This window comes from Vidua chalybeata, chromosome 3, assembly GCF_026979565.1.
Source record: "Vidua chalybeata isolate OUT-0048 chromosome 3, bVidCha1 merged haplotype, whole genome shotgun sequence".
Taxonomy (NCBI): Eukaryota; Metazoa; Chordata; class Aves; order Passeriformes; family Viduidae; genus Vidua; species Vidua chalybeata.
This window is the reverse complement of record NC_071532.1, coordinates 91952794-91966308: the sequence shown is the minus strand read 5'-3', so window position 1 is coordinate 91966308 and position 13515 is coordinate 91952794. Positions and strand designations below refer to the sequence as shown.

The following is a 13515-nucleotide window of genomic DNA, read 5'->3' as shown; positions in this document are numbered from 1 at the left end:
TTTTTAGAAAAAGAAAAGAGAAGAAAAGGAAGAAAATGTTATATATTTTGTTAGTTTATTATAAATACTAAACAAAATTTTTAATGTTGAAAGTTGTGCTAAATGTTAGTAAATAAGCTTTCTATTAAAGGGTAATCATTGGCTAATTTTGAACATTTCAATAATACAAGCTTTTTTTTTAATGTTTTTTTTTCCACTGTGTTTTTTCATAGTGTTATGAATTTAGTACATCTAATCCCTAGATAGTTTATCTGGCCTCTTCCCTCAAAAAAAAAAAAAAAAAAAAACCAAAAAACAACTGTTGACATTTTTGCTGATTAATCATTCAAGTTATGTGCTTTGTACATTGTCAATTTTTTTTTCTGAAAATGAAGCTCACTTCAATACACTGGAGCACTGCCTTCCCTCTGTATACGACTTGGAATTCACATCATGTCTGTGTGATCACAGCTGGTTTTGAATAATCCTCTTTGTGTACTCTGTGGAGTTGCTGTGTACAGTTTTAGGCACTGCCCTTCAAGGAAGGTGAAGATCAATTGGACATTGTCCAGAGGACAATAATGAGAATCACTGGTCCTAAAAGTAGGAAGGAAGAGTGAGAAAGAATCACAATAAAATAGTTATCTCTACAGAAAAGGTGACTGAATGCACTGGATTCAGGAATCAAGGAGTTGACAGGGGTAAGTGAGCAGCTCCAGGAGTGGTCTTTGTGAGGAGAGGCTGCTGGGCACAGTCAGTTCCAATGGACCCAGTGCAGAACACGGCTGATCTCTGCAGCCATGATGGTAGCACCTTTGGGAAACTGTTTAGAAAAGGGCAAAACTTTGCACGGGCAGAGAAGGTGCAACAAAAAGAATGAGAAACAGCAGAGGGAACACTAACATCATATAAGAGGGACGTGTTCCAGACAAAAACACCAGAGCTGGTGTTTTGCTGCAGCCCAATGGAGAGGACCATGCCAGAGCAGATATCCATACTGCAGCCCACACTGGAGCAGATGGATATAATTTCTTGAAGAAACTGCAGCTGATGGAGGAACCACACTACAAGAAGTTTGTCTTGAAGTTCAATAGCTCATGAAGAAGACATATGCTGGATCAGAGGAAAAGTGCAAGGAGGAAGAAGCAGAGAGAATCCTTTAATAAGCTGACCACAACTCCCATTCCTTATCCCTTAGCACTCACTGGAGTAAGGAAAAGAACCAACAGAATGAAGGTAACCCTGGGAATAGAGGGAGGAAAGGATTGTTTTGATGTTTTGTAACATTTCTTTTCCAAAGCTTATTTCATCTTATTTTAATTGGCAATACATTAAATTAACTTTTTCCAAGCTGAGTCCTCTCTCTTTCCTCATCTTGACCCATGAGAGTATTCATCCCATTTTTTCCCATCTGGTTGAAAAGGGAATGGGAGTGAACAGCTGTGTGAGGTATGACAGCTCACCAAGGATAACCCACTACACTGAAAAATAAGAGTTTTCAAACACATTAAGAAGAATAAAAGAAGTATAAAGTAACTTCTATTTGTCCTCTGTGGATACAAAATGAAATAAGGCCTTTACACTACAGAAAACCAGCTTGAGATTCTATAAGTACTAGGAAAAACTGCAAGGCTGAAAATAAATTACTGAAAGAGAGTATTCAGGAGGGTGTTCAAGATTAGGTTAAAAAACCACCTGTCAAGGATGCCTAGAAATTCTCTCACACTAACTTTCAAAAATATTTTCTAATAATTGTTTGCTATTAATTGATTCAAATAAATGAAAACCCTTTCACAATCATGTATAACTTCACAATTTTACTATTTCTTTTAAAGTGAGTTTTACTTGTTTAAAAAATAAAAGTGCTTAACAAATTCAGAATCTGGAAGGCACATACATATGCTGTTGATTAGATCAAGATTCTAAATTAACTCTCAACATTTTTACACATAGCATTAAATCAATTATTAACTTTGAGATTATGTCCTAATCGGTATTTCAAGTCACGTTGAAGTCAGGCTCAGTTAATTATTGCTTTGATGCAGGACAGAGAGAAAAAATGGCTGCCCAATACAAATGAGAGGCTAAGCCATATAGTAGATAAGCCTGCACTACCTTGGCTTGTTCCTGACAGGAGGCAGAAATGAAGACTGAAGAAATTCTATCCAGCTTAATTATCTACAAAAATCTTTTAAGAAAGAATTTTTGCTTTTATTACTCTAGAAGCTGTATTAAAAAAAAAAACAAATTATAATTGCTGATTGTAACTCATCATGGTGAAGGGCATATTATTCATAATAAGAAAATATTTAGGAAATTTAAATATCTAAGGATTTAAACTCAGATGTTTTGAATAAGATAAAACAAAGAATTTTTAATTAAACAAATTTGTAGGCCTCTTCTACTTTACTACATGCTAAATGATGATTCATTCCTAATGGCCATTTCAGGGCATATGTATATGTAAAACCTAAATATCAGCAGTGAAGAATTTCCTGAGAAAATTGTGGGGAAATATTCTTTAGAAATACATGCTCACTTACATTTGCAAACAGGTGGCCTCCCTTTGTTGCTCCATAATCCATCTTCTTGACACACTGCTGTTGCTTGCTGACTAGATTCCAGCTTGAAGCCCTCATTACATTCATATATCAATCTACTGCCCAAAGTGAATTCATTGCCTATAACTGAACCATTCCCAGGGGACTCAGGAATGCCACAAGATACAGCTGAAAAGAAAGAAAATAAAAATATGAAGAATTGGAATTTTATTATATATATATATATTTTTAAATATTGTCCCACCACTGAAATAAGAAACATAGATTAGTTATTTTGACATATCTCATATATAACAGTTGAAATTAATTTTGCATTGAATTTGCAACATTCTATATATATAGAATATAACAGTATTTAAAACATTGATAAAAACTTGTAAGTGCATCTAATATAGACAAACATTTTATAAACAATTATTTAGTTCAATATAATCACTGCAGAGAGAAAATTTTCAACACAGGCTAAGGACAATGGTTTATTGGCTGGAGAAAAAAAATCAGAAGTGTCTAAAGAGATTTAGTCCAAGAAGCAATGAACTTAAAAACTCTTAAATGCTTTCTAGTAGTCTGCTCCATTCTTTCAGGTTTTCTTTCAATCCTGCATTACTTCATCATAGTTTGTTCATATATTTCATGTTTGTTTGTTCTATGCATTTAGAACTATATTGCTAAAGAATTCAATTTAACATTTTTTGTCTGATGAGAAAACAACCAAATATATGTCTAGACAGGGAAGTGCTCACTTAAGGACATGATTCAGAAATCTTAAAACTTATTTAGATATTTGATTAATTTATTTCATAATTTTAAATATTATCTGTATCTAGGCTTATCAGTTTTCTACATCATGAAGGAAATTATTTACTGAATTATTTTCATTTTTTTCCTCCTTCTGCATTTAACTCCAAATGAATAGTTTTTCTTTCAAGATCACAAAGTTTAATTTGCTGTCAACTTAGTGAAGTTTGAGTAGCACCTAGGGTGTTTTTTTAGGCTTTTATATTAATTATTAATAGCCAGCGTTCCTTTAACAGTATCACATAATATACAATTTTTGGGCAGAGTATAATTATAAAAATATCTATTTCAGTCACTTTTAAAACCTTCAGAAAGGTCTCCAAATCAAGATTGCCTTCTGTCATCTGACTTCTCAGTTTCCTTGCTTTTGACAATATATATTTTTTTAAATTTCTTTTAATGCTACATTTATTTTAAAGTAGTTATTAATGTACAGATATTAACTGTAGGTTCTTCAATAAGTTACTAAAGCTGGTAAAAACTTTATGTTTGCCCCACAGTTCTTCTGAAGGTAAGGTTGTATTATCTTCTGTGAAAGGATGTTACTTTCTGCAAAATGGCAACTTGGAGCGGGCTACCTATCAAATTATTACAATGAATCTATTTCATGAGTTCATATAAACCAATATGTGTGTGTGTGTACAGAATCACAAACTACTTTTGAGTTTGGCATCCAGTTTACTGCTCTATAGTAAATACACTGAAAGAATTGAAGCTTTAATTTTTAAATATTTACGAATAAAAAGTAAAGTTTTACAAACAAAAGTATTTTTTCCTTACATGCAGTTAATGGTAAAAAGTAATTCAATATTTCAATATTTTAAAATAAAAATAAATAAATTTCAAAAGAAGAAATCAGTGTTTGTCTGAAGTCTGTTTTAGTGGTGAAGATTAGTACTTTTTGAAAAAAAGAATTAGTTTTTATCACTATATACCCAATTCAATGTAAATTATTAATTTCAGAACACATCATTATGGTACCATAAACACAACTTTGAAATTTGTTTTCAGTGTTTCCAAATTGTCACATCTGATGAATTTAAATGAAATACAACACAGTACTTTGAAAATTATTACATTGGGGAGATAGAACCATGATGAAATAACAAATGATTACTTCATTTCTGCTGTTCCTTTCATCTGGAATTTGTCATATTGCTAGCAGAAGTAGAGCTATAGGAATGTTCCAAAATAAGCTGCCTCCTTTGTAACACAACTTCTTGGCACTTTTTGTATCCTAACCAGAATTGTTAGGATTATCCTCTTATCAAAACTGATTATTTCTCCATCAGTGGGCAGGGGCTGAGCCTCCTGCCAGTGGAAGGAGTAGTACTGGGACAGAGAAGGTAGAGAGGAGCGATAAGGAAGGAGTTTTGGAAGCCCACTTTTGACTGCTCTGAATCATGTAAGAGAAAATAGAGAAGTGGAAGGATAAAAGCAAGTTCTGCAGCTTCTGGGAGCAGGTTTTTATATTAGAAGTAATTTTCCACTAGGTGACCACAGCAGGAGTGGTAGTTTTTCAGGTCTCTGGTGTACTCAACAGTCAGCATAAGTGTATCTAGTTAAATGCTCTATATTCCCTAAAGATCAGCTGAATACTTTACCTACAACTAGAACCAACTCTGATCTTGTGTCAGGCAAGCAATACTTGCAAAAGGTTTGTCTGCATGCTGAACTGATGGAAAATTAAACTCACACTCTACTGTAGTACATCATAAAAATGCCAGTGCATTTCAAGTCATAGTTACTGAGAAATATTTCTTGCAATGTCTTGCACTATGCCTCCACTTGTCCTAACATGCCTTACAGTTCTCTTCTGACTTGTGACATGTCTGAATGCTTTTGGTTAAGATTTAACTTCTTGTCAACATTTTCAGGTCTCCTTTCTCATATCAAAGCAGTAATCTCTCTGTTAAGGGCACACACATTTAATTGCATAAAACCAAAAAATCAAAACTGTAAGTCTACCAACCCATCCCATGTATGTGCCCATCTGTATATAGAGGTAGACCTCATTTTATTTCCCTCTAAATATTCTAAACATGAAATAACTTCAAATACCTTAGTAAAGCAGAAGCTTTTATTATGCCATTTGAAAACAAAACAAACAACAACAAAAAAACTGAGATGTAGTTTTAGTTGCTCTTTTATGTTCTACATCATACTTGCATTTATTTCTTATTAAAACCAGTAAATTTAAGGTGTATGGCAATGCTTTAAAGTACCTATACACCTGTATTCCAGTAAGATACTTATATATTATTTATCTTCAAAGCATGCAATTTCATTGAATATAGAAATGCAGCTGGGGAGTGCATTACAGGAAGACATTGAGTTTATTTTCATATGCTGGAAAATCCCTAAAGTTAATCCACAAGCATTCATCATTCAGTGACCTGTTTCTGGCATTGAACATAGTGCTGGAAAAGGAAGTTGAATACCCAAAAATTGTAGTTAGAAACAGAGAAGTCCCTAAAAGTAGGACTCAAAACAAAAACATGCTCAGTGGCTTATATGTATCATATCCAATTGGAAACATTAGAGAGAGCACTGACAATTCTCAGACTTGGATACATACAAAAATAAAAAAGGAAGTGAAAATGGGGTTGGGAGTATAAAAAAAAACCTGTCATGAGTGATCATCTAACCTATTCTCCTATCACAAGTCAAAATTATACTTGACCAATCTTGATCTAATTTGTTTTTGAAAGATCTCCAATGATGAAACTTTCACACTCTCCACAGACAATCTATTCCAGCATTTCACTGTCTCCTCTGAGAAGAAAAAAAAAAAAGAAAAAGAAAAAGAAAAAGAAAAACCTAACTTAGGATCTTGTTAATGTAAGGTTAGCTGTAATTCCTCTATCAAGAAAGAACACAGATTAATTATTTCATTCATTTTGGAACTAATTTTAGCTTATTAAAAGATGGATTTTAAAACTACCTGGTTTCTCCTTAAATTTCTGGGATTTTTTTAGTCTAGAGTAATACACTTACTGTTTTATATTGTGAAATATGGTCACTCATTTATAAGAGATAGCTGGAATTTGGTATTTTTAATTTGCTACTTATCTCACATTTTTAAGACTGTATGCTAAAAGGGACATTTTTTCATAGTAACATTTACCAAAAAGGTAAAAGGCCCAAGCTTAATTCCATACCCCAAACCACAAAACACCTAATTTTATGAGGAAGTAGTTTGGTGGCCTCAGAGTCATAGGTCTTGTGCAAACTGTAAATGGGGGTTTTCAAACCCACTCTCCCAGGGCAAACATGGAATGCAGTCATGGTCCTGGAATAAGCTTTGTTCAGTACAGCAAAATGTACAAAGATCTCTAGTTCCACAGTGTACATCCATACACTTCAAGAACAGAGGTAAGCACAATGACAGTGCCTGGAGTCAGTGTTTTAAGCAGGAACTGTTGGCATCACCTAAGCTTGTATCATACTTCTGTCATAAATAGAGCCTTTCCAAGTACTTACAATTCAGGTAAGAACTTCCTTAAAGTAAGTACCTCCAGTTTTCTTTTATAAACCTACTAGGAGGTAACTTGAATGGTGAAGAGCAGCCATGGGTTTTTCAAGGCTCTTTAAAATTATTTTTAGCTCTTTTAAGAATGAGTGGGAAAAATCAGGAAGAACAACGTCAGAAGCTGAGTCCTGTATAGGAGGAACAGGTGAGATAAAGAGGGGCATTTGCTCATGCCTGCCAGAGACTCTGTTGCACTTTTACTTGTTCCATGTCTCAGCCTCCAGACTCTGGCAACCGAGCACTGCTGAGCCATATTGACCCTGACAACTTGCTTTCAGTTTTTCTTTCAACTGCTTTTCCTGCCAAGCTTTTCTTATATTTTCTCTTGTCTTCTCTTCATCCCCAGCCTCAGTCTTCTCTTCCTACTCTCCCCCAGCATGGCAATCCATACATGAACTAATCAGTGGCTGACAAATGTTGTTGCCAGTATCACTACTGGGGCCTTACTATTTCCTCTCAGGAGCCACTTACAGTTATTATATAAGAATTATTATCTTCTCTTCATATCTCTTTTGAATGTAGCATGACTCATGATTCTCTTTTCACTTCACAAATGAAATAAAAGCAATAACAGTAAGTTATAATTTCCTAGATAAGAGTCAAGTTTTTTATACAGCATTCAAGACATTATTACAACATTTGCATTTGACAAGACAAATTGAAAAATATCTTCTGACCCTATCAGATCAACTCATATTAGATGTTTTCATATTCAAATTAGATGTTGTTGTAATAGATACGCAAAAAATAATTACCCTTTTTGATAATATGATCAAACTTGATTTCAAAAATTAATTTTTACAAATTCAAGTTATTAATTACAAATGTAACCCTGCAGGACTGGTTTTACAGAAATTTCTGAACTAATCAAAGGCATTTTGATTTAGAAAGATCCTATAATGAAATTCATGAGCTGTACCAAATGTGTAATTTTAATTAATTTTCAAAGAGAATGCATTTTGATAACAGGTACTAAATAAATTTTGAAATATGCTCTCCATTTCAGAGTTCTTTGAAAAACATATGCCTCATTCGGACATCTAAGTTGGAATAATTGTGCCAGAGTTGTAAATTTATTTATTAAAATGAGGAATCTTACATTTATGAGAAATTTATAGCAAAGATTAAACTATCTATCTTGCAAATATTGTTTTCTTCCATTGTTTACAGAAATCTACATACCCACAGCCATATATATTGATGAAATTATAAATACAGCTTAAAATTCAACAAAAAAAGTATTTGTGAAGATGCTAGATTGCTAAAATTTCAAAGCTCCTCCTTGCACATAGTGAAAAAAAAAAAGGGCAGACACAGTGTCTGAAGTATTTTACAATTTTCTTGAATCCTCTTAAGTTCTGTTCAGAATGTATTACTTTCTGAGGCTCTTTGACCCTTGGTTATCCACTATCAAGTCCTGGGATGTTATACAAAGTCCTGCACATCTGTACATTTTCCCTCCTCCTTTCTGTGAATTATTCCATTTTGTCCTTAAAAGTGGGGACTTTTTTCTTCGATTGTTTAAAGAACTTTTTTCTCCATTCACAAACCTCATTATGTTTGGACATAGTTTTCAAGGTTAGAATGGCAAATTTGAAACACTTTCTGTGCCATTGTGAACGTAAAATGTGAAAACTAAAAATGTAAAACAAAACTCTTAACAATAGACTGTTCTAACAAAATAGAGAAACTATGAAAAAAGAATTAACTATATAAGAATTTTTATGTGCTGGGACATATTTTCATTTTACAGAACTCTGCTATTTGATTGAACAATAGTGGAAGTACCACTAGAAAGCTAAGGAATACATTTGCATAGAATTTGTGACAGCTGAGGAATCACAAGATTTTAAATTCTGGAGAAAATTAAAATATAGGGCCTCCTTAAATTAATGGCCCCAACTCCCCCAGTCTAACAAGTACACTGAGAATACTCTCTATCCTCACATGCTTAAAGTAACTGAGGTCCAGATTAAGATGCCAAAATTTCTTTTGAAAAAAGACATCTGCCAGCTAGCCATCAAAATAGCTCCCAAAGTTTCAGCAACAGTATTGACCATATCAAATAGAATAGTTTAGGCAGTTTTTATTGTTTTTATTTTTCCCATTGTCTAGAGCTACCTGAGAATGTTAGGCCTCCAAGACATCCTGCAAGCCTATAACACAGGATTTTGCACCTTTCTTTGCTAGTGGATGGAGGAGAGGTAAAACACCTCAGAACACTGAAAATGACACTAGACTTCCATGTTTAAGTAAATGAAACAAAACTTTATCCCACATACAGATGTAAAAAATTTGTTTTAATCTGGAACAGTATTTTATCCTCCACTTTGCTGATCCTAAGATATAGGCCTATTCATTATTCCAGGCTCTCTAGTGTCTGAATTTTGATGCCAGCACCAGAAATAGCACCTAAAATGCAGTTCAAGTCCAAAAGCAGCATTTGTCCCTAAATTTACCTCACATCCAGACACACATATATTCTCCCATGACTCAGTGGCCTTCAGGAAGATCAAACAGAATCACATGCCGTATCAAATAATATCTGGCATATATGTGGCATTATATTATATAACATGATGGCGTATAAGATTAGAAGACCTCCTGGATTCTGGAAGCACAGATACACAGGTCCTGCTTGTGGCACACTGACAATTTGAGTTTCTCCCTGGACTGGTAGGGGTATAGCCACATGGCCCTTCTCAGCAGGAAAATGCTCATCCAGAAGAAATATTTAGCTACCAAATTACTCTGCATAAAAGATAGGAACCCCATTCCTTCAAGTTCTTTAACTGTAGCCAAATTTCTGCAGCTTTTTACTTTTCTTACAAATAGCACACCTTCAACAGAAGAGTAAGCATCATGCCAAATCTCAGCTGGCCTTTTTTTTTCTTTTTTTTTTTTTTATTAATTCACAATATAAAACTTTCTTACTTCCATCTTATGGTCTTTTTAGAAATATCTGAACCATCACTGTGATGGAACAAAAATATTTTCTTGAAGAAGACATAAAAACTAATGTTAATGTCTTACAAAGATAAGAACAAGTAAATGCAAGTTTTAATCAATCATGTTCTTAAATATTAACACTACTATAATTTCATTCCATAATGAGACTAGAAGCAGACACATGTTAGAATAGGCCATATATGGGTAGAATTTGCAGCCTTCTTTCTCTTCCCCAGGTCCCTGATATTACCATAGAATCACAGAATAGTTTGGGTTGGAAGAGACATTAAAGACCATCTGGTTCCAAACCTCTGTCATGGGCAGGGACACCTTCCACTAGACCAGGCTGCTCAAAGGCCCATCCAACCTGGCCCTTCCAGGGATGGGGCATATACATGTAAACAGTAAAGACTATTAACAAAAGCAGCAAGCTAAAGTAGACCCTGCATCAGTTTCAGGATAGTAAAAACAAAACAAAAAAAAAAAAAAAAAAAACCAAAACCAAAAAAACCAAACAAAACAAACAAAAAAAAAACCCCAAAAAAAACCAAAACAAAACAAAAAAAAAAAAAAAAAAAAAAAAAAAAAAAAAAAAGAGAGAAAAGAAGTTAAAAATTATGTCTTTAAAGTACTGGCTATGAAGTTATTTTCTAAAATAATAAAGTAATCCCTTATAACTACTGATTTTTTTTTTTTATTTTCTGTAATACAATATCATGACCTGTGGTCTGTTTGTAGGTATGTACATTGCTATAGAAAAAAAGTACTGAAGACATATTTTTCACTTGGTCTGTATTTGACTACATGAATAGTTCTTAATACTTCAACCCTGCACACATGAAATACACAAGTCAGTATGTGTTTGGATCAGGTCATGATGTCAGTGTCTGTCTTGGCATACAGCAGTATTGACAATGCTGCATCTTTGTTTTGTCAAACAACCTTACAATGAAATTATAGAAGCCTACTCAAGACGAAAGCATTGTCTTACCATGGCAGATTGGCACAGGAGAATCCCACTGGTACATGCCATTTTGGTAGCGCCTGCACGTCGCATTATTGTGACCAATCATTCTATACCCAGGTTTGCAATAATAGCGAACTTTGCTTCCAGCAGGACCACCAGTTTTATTTATAATTCCACCATTCCTCAAGTTAGAGTTTAAACTGCAATAAGGAGCTAAAAACCAAAAAATGGACATTATTAAAAACAAATCAAATGCACTTAATGTACAAAATTAAGATTATTTATGACATGTACAAACTTTGAATGCCACTAAAATCAATACTGAAACCTTTACAGTACTTTTGGAATCCTCAGTGAAGATTCAGACTACCTATAACATCATGAAGTTCAAAAACAAAATTTGTAATCAAAACCAGTTTGTACTACTGCACACAAGGAAGCTACAATCATGAAGCATATAGAATGTTCAGTAAGTTTGCTCACATTTAATAAACATTCTACTACAAATCTGATAACTTTACAAGCATAAAATTATTCTTTGAGCTACACAATATTCAAAACCAATTATAAACAGCTTTATTAAAAATTTCAGTGCATTTAGACACGTACATCAAAGTTTAAACATTTTGTCAAATATGTTAAACATTTATAAGACAAATAACAGTACACTGATTCTTCAGATGTGTGTTTTTTAGATTAAAATGCAGTTAGTTTTTTGTACCTGTTCTCTCAAAGATATAGGCAAGTATATTATTTTTTAGAAAAGGCATGTAACATAACTGACTGTAACTTCTTAAATGTTGAATTTACACTACATATGAAGTAAGACAGAATGCACCTCTTTGAATTTTGAAATGAAAGTAAACCTTGCTTAACTTTAATCACTACTCTACTAATATTTTTTGCAGAGGGGTTTTCATGACCAGCATGGTCCTTGAGTACCTGTGACAGATAAATGGAATTTTTTTTCATATATGCTGAGTAAGAAAAAGAAGTACAATTTTTTTTTTGTGTGTCAAAAAGAGAGCAATAAAGACCATTTTTTAAAATAAGGTTGCAGTATCTGTCCAGAAGGATGTATGGATACCTGAACTGGACGCAGATCAAGCAGAAGTACAGTATAGTTTGACACACTATATGCAGAGTTAAAAAATGAATCTGTTTGTAGAACGCAAACATTTATCACTAGATAAAAGCAATATGAAAAAATTATCTGGACTCCATACTGATGTACAAGTCATTGCGTATTGGAAGCAGGTATGCACTGTGCCAAGCTTACTGAGATTATCTTTTCAGAATCAGCATGGCAGGACCATGGCTTTCTGAAAATAAATCTGACTGCACATCCACCACTGAAATAAGCCTACTAACATTCTTCATAGGGAAGACACTGCTGAGCTCCACTGAGAACTAAATGTCAATACCAATAAGACTGAGACTGCAACAACAGTTGGAATACTCCCTCCATCATACTGAAATGTGTCTTAGGTATATTGTGATATTAATTTTCACTTCTGTAGACAATTATGTAGAAGTTGTTTTGTTTTATTTTCACAAGTGCACAATTACAGGTTTCAATATCTAGCTCTATTTTAAAATTTTTATCTTTAATGTATATTTTGTCACCTTATGGTGCACCTACTATATCAATTACTACCTAAAGAAGAATGTTTTTGTTCATTGACAGAGTTCATAGAGTTGATTATATTCCTAACTGAAACACTTCCTTTAAATGTCTAGATTTAGATGCAGTATATCAAAGTCAATATTTCTAAGTAATAATACCCAACATAAGCAGTAAAGCTAAGTCCAACATTCAAGATACCAAAAAATATTGTTATCTGGTGAAACTATACTATATAGTTCTCAATTAAACAACATTATTTCTACTCGAAATGTTATTTCTGTACATTCTTTCACTTGAGGACTACCTGAAAAAAAAACCAAAACATTAAATCATAAAGGAAGAAATTAAAACTAGAATGAAAATTAATAAGCCAAGATGGTTCAGTAAAATAATTTTTTAGGGCCATGTTCTATGTCCTTTATAAGCATGGTGACACTCACTTGCCTGCCTAAATTACATTAATTATCAAATTACTCTTTAAAAAGGGGACTTGACATTTAAACAACCACGTGGCTTTAATTTTCCTTTCAACATATTGAAGAATAAATAAGATTGTTATTGCAAAACAAGCAGATTAAGACCTCTAAAATCAGCTCCAGTAACCTCTTAAGTGCTATTTAATTTTAAATATCCTAGATCTTAAGAAAAGGTGGTGAGTCATAAATAAAATATGCAATTCAGAAAAAAACTACAAATTTATTACATCAGTACTGCAATTTTAGACATAAAATATTTGTCTGTATCCCAGTAATACTGTATAAAAATTCTAACCATATTGTTTTTCTGTATAGTACTTTTCATGTCTACTTTTTTCTATCTCCTCCTATAACCATTTAATCTGTACTAATAATTCTTTTATTAAACTGTTAACACTGTTATTCTAACAGTAAATTCTTAGCTAGATATAAAAGAATAGGGTTTTTAATGCATAATAAATTTTTAGCATAACAGGTTAGACTTCATGTTCTAATTGCCAGGGTATTTATTGCCATGCTTTAGCTGTGGCTGATTACAACAATAAATATATAAGATCATCCAGAGAGAGAAGCTTTAAAATGGCATGAAATATGGGACATTCAGGCTGCTGAATTACACAGAATGA

General features: G+C 33.2%; 1 protein-coding gene across 1 annotated transcript in view; it reads right to left on the bottom strand.

Moving 5' to 3' along the window:
- Positions 1 to 13515, bottom strand: part of CSMD1 (CUB and Sushi multiple domains 1) — a 1092714-nt gene that overhangs the window by 68937 nt on the left and 1010262 nt on the right. Inside the window, exons 49-50 of the mRNA XM_053939637.1 lie at positions 10811 to 10999; positions 2523 to 2708 (exon numbers count right to left, since the gene is read on the bottom strand). Of these exons, the coding sequence (XP_053795612.1) occupies positions 2523 to 2708; positions 10811 to 10999 (375 nt within the window). The remainder of the gene's footprint in view (positions 1 to 2522; positions 2709 to 10810; positions 11000 to 13515) is intronic.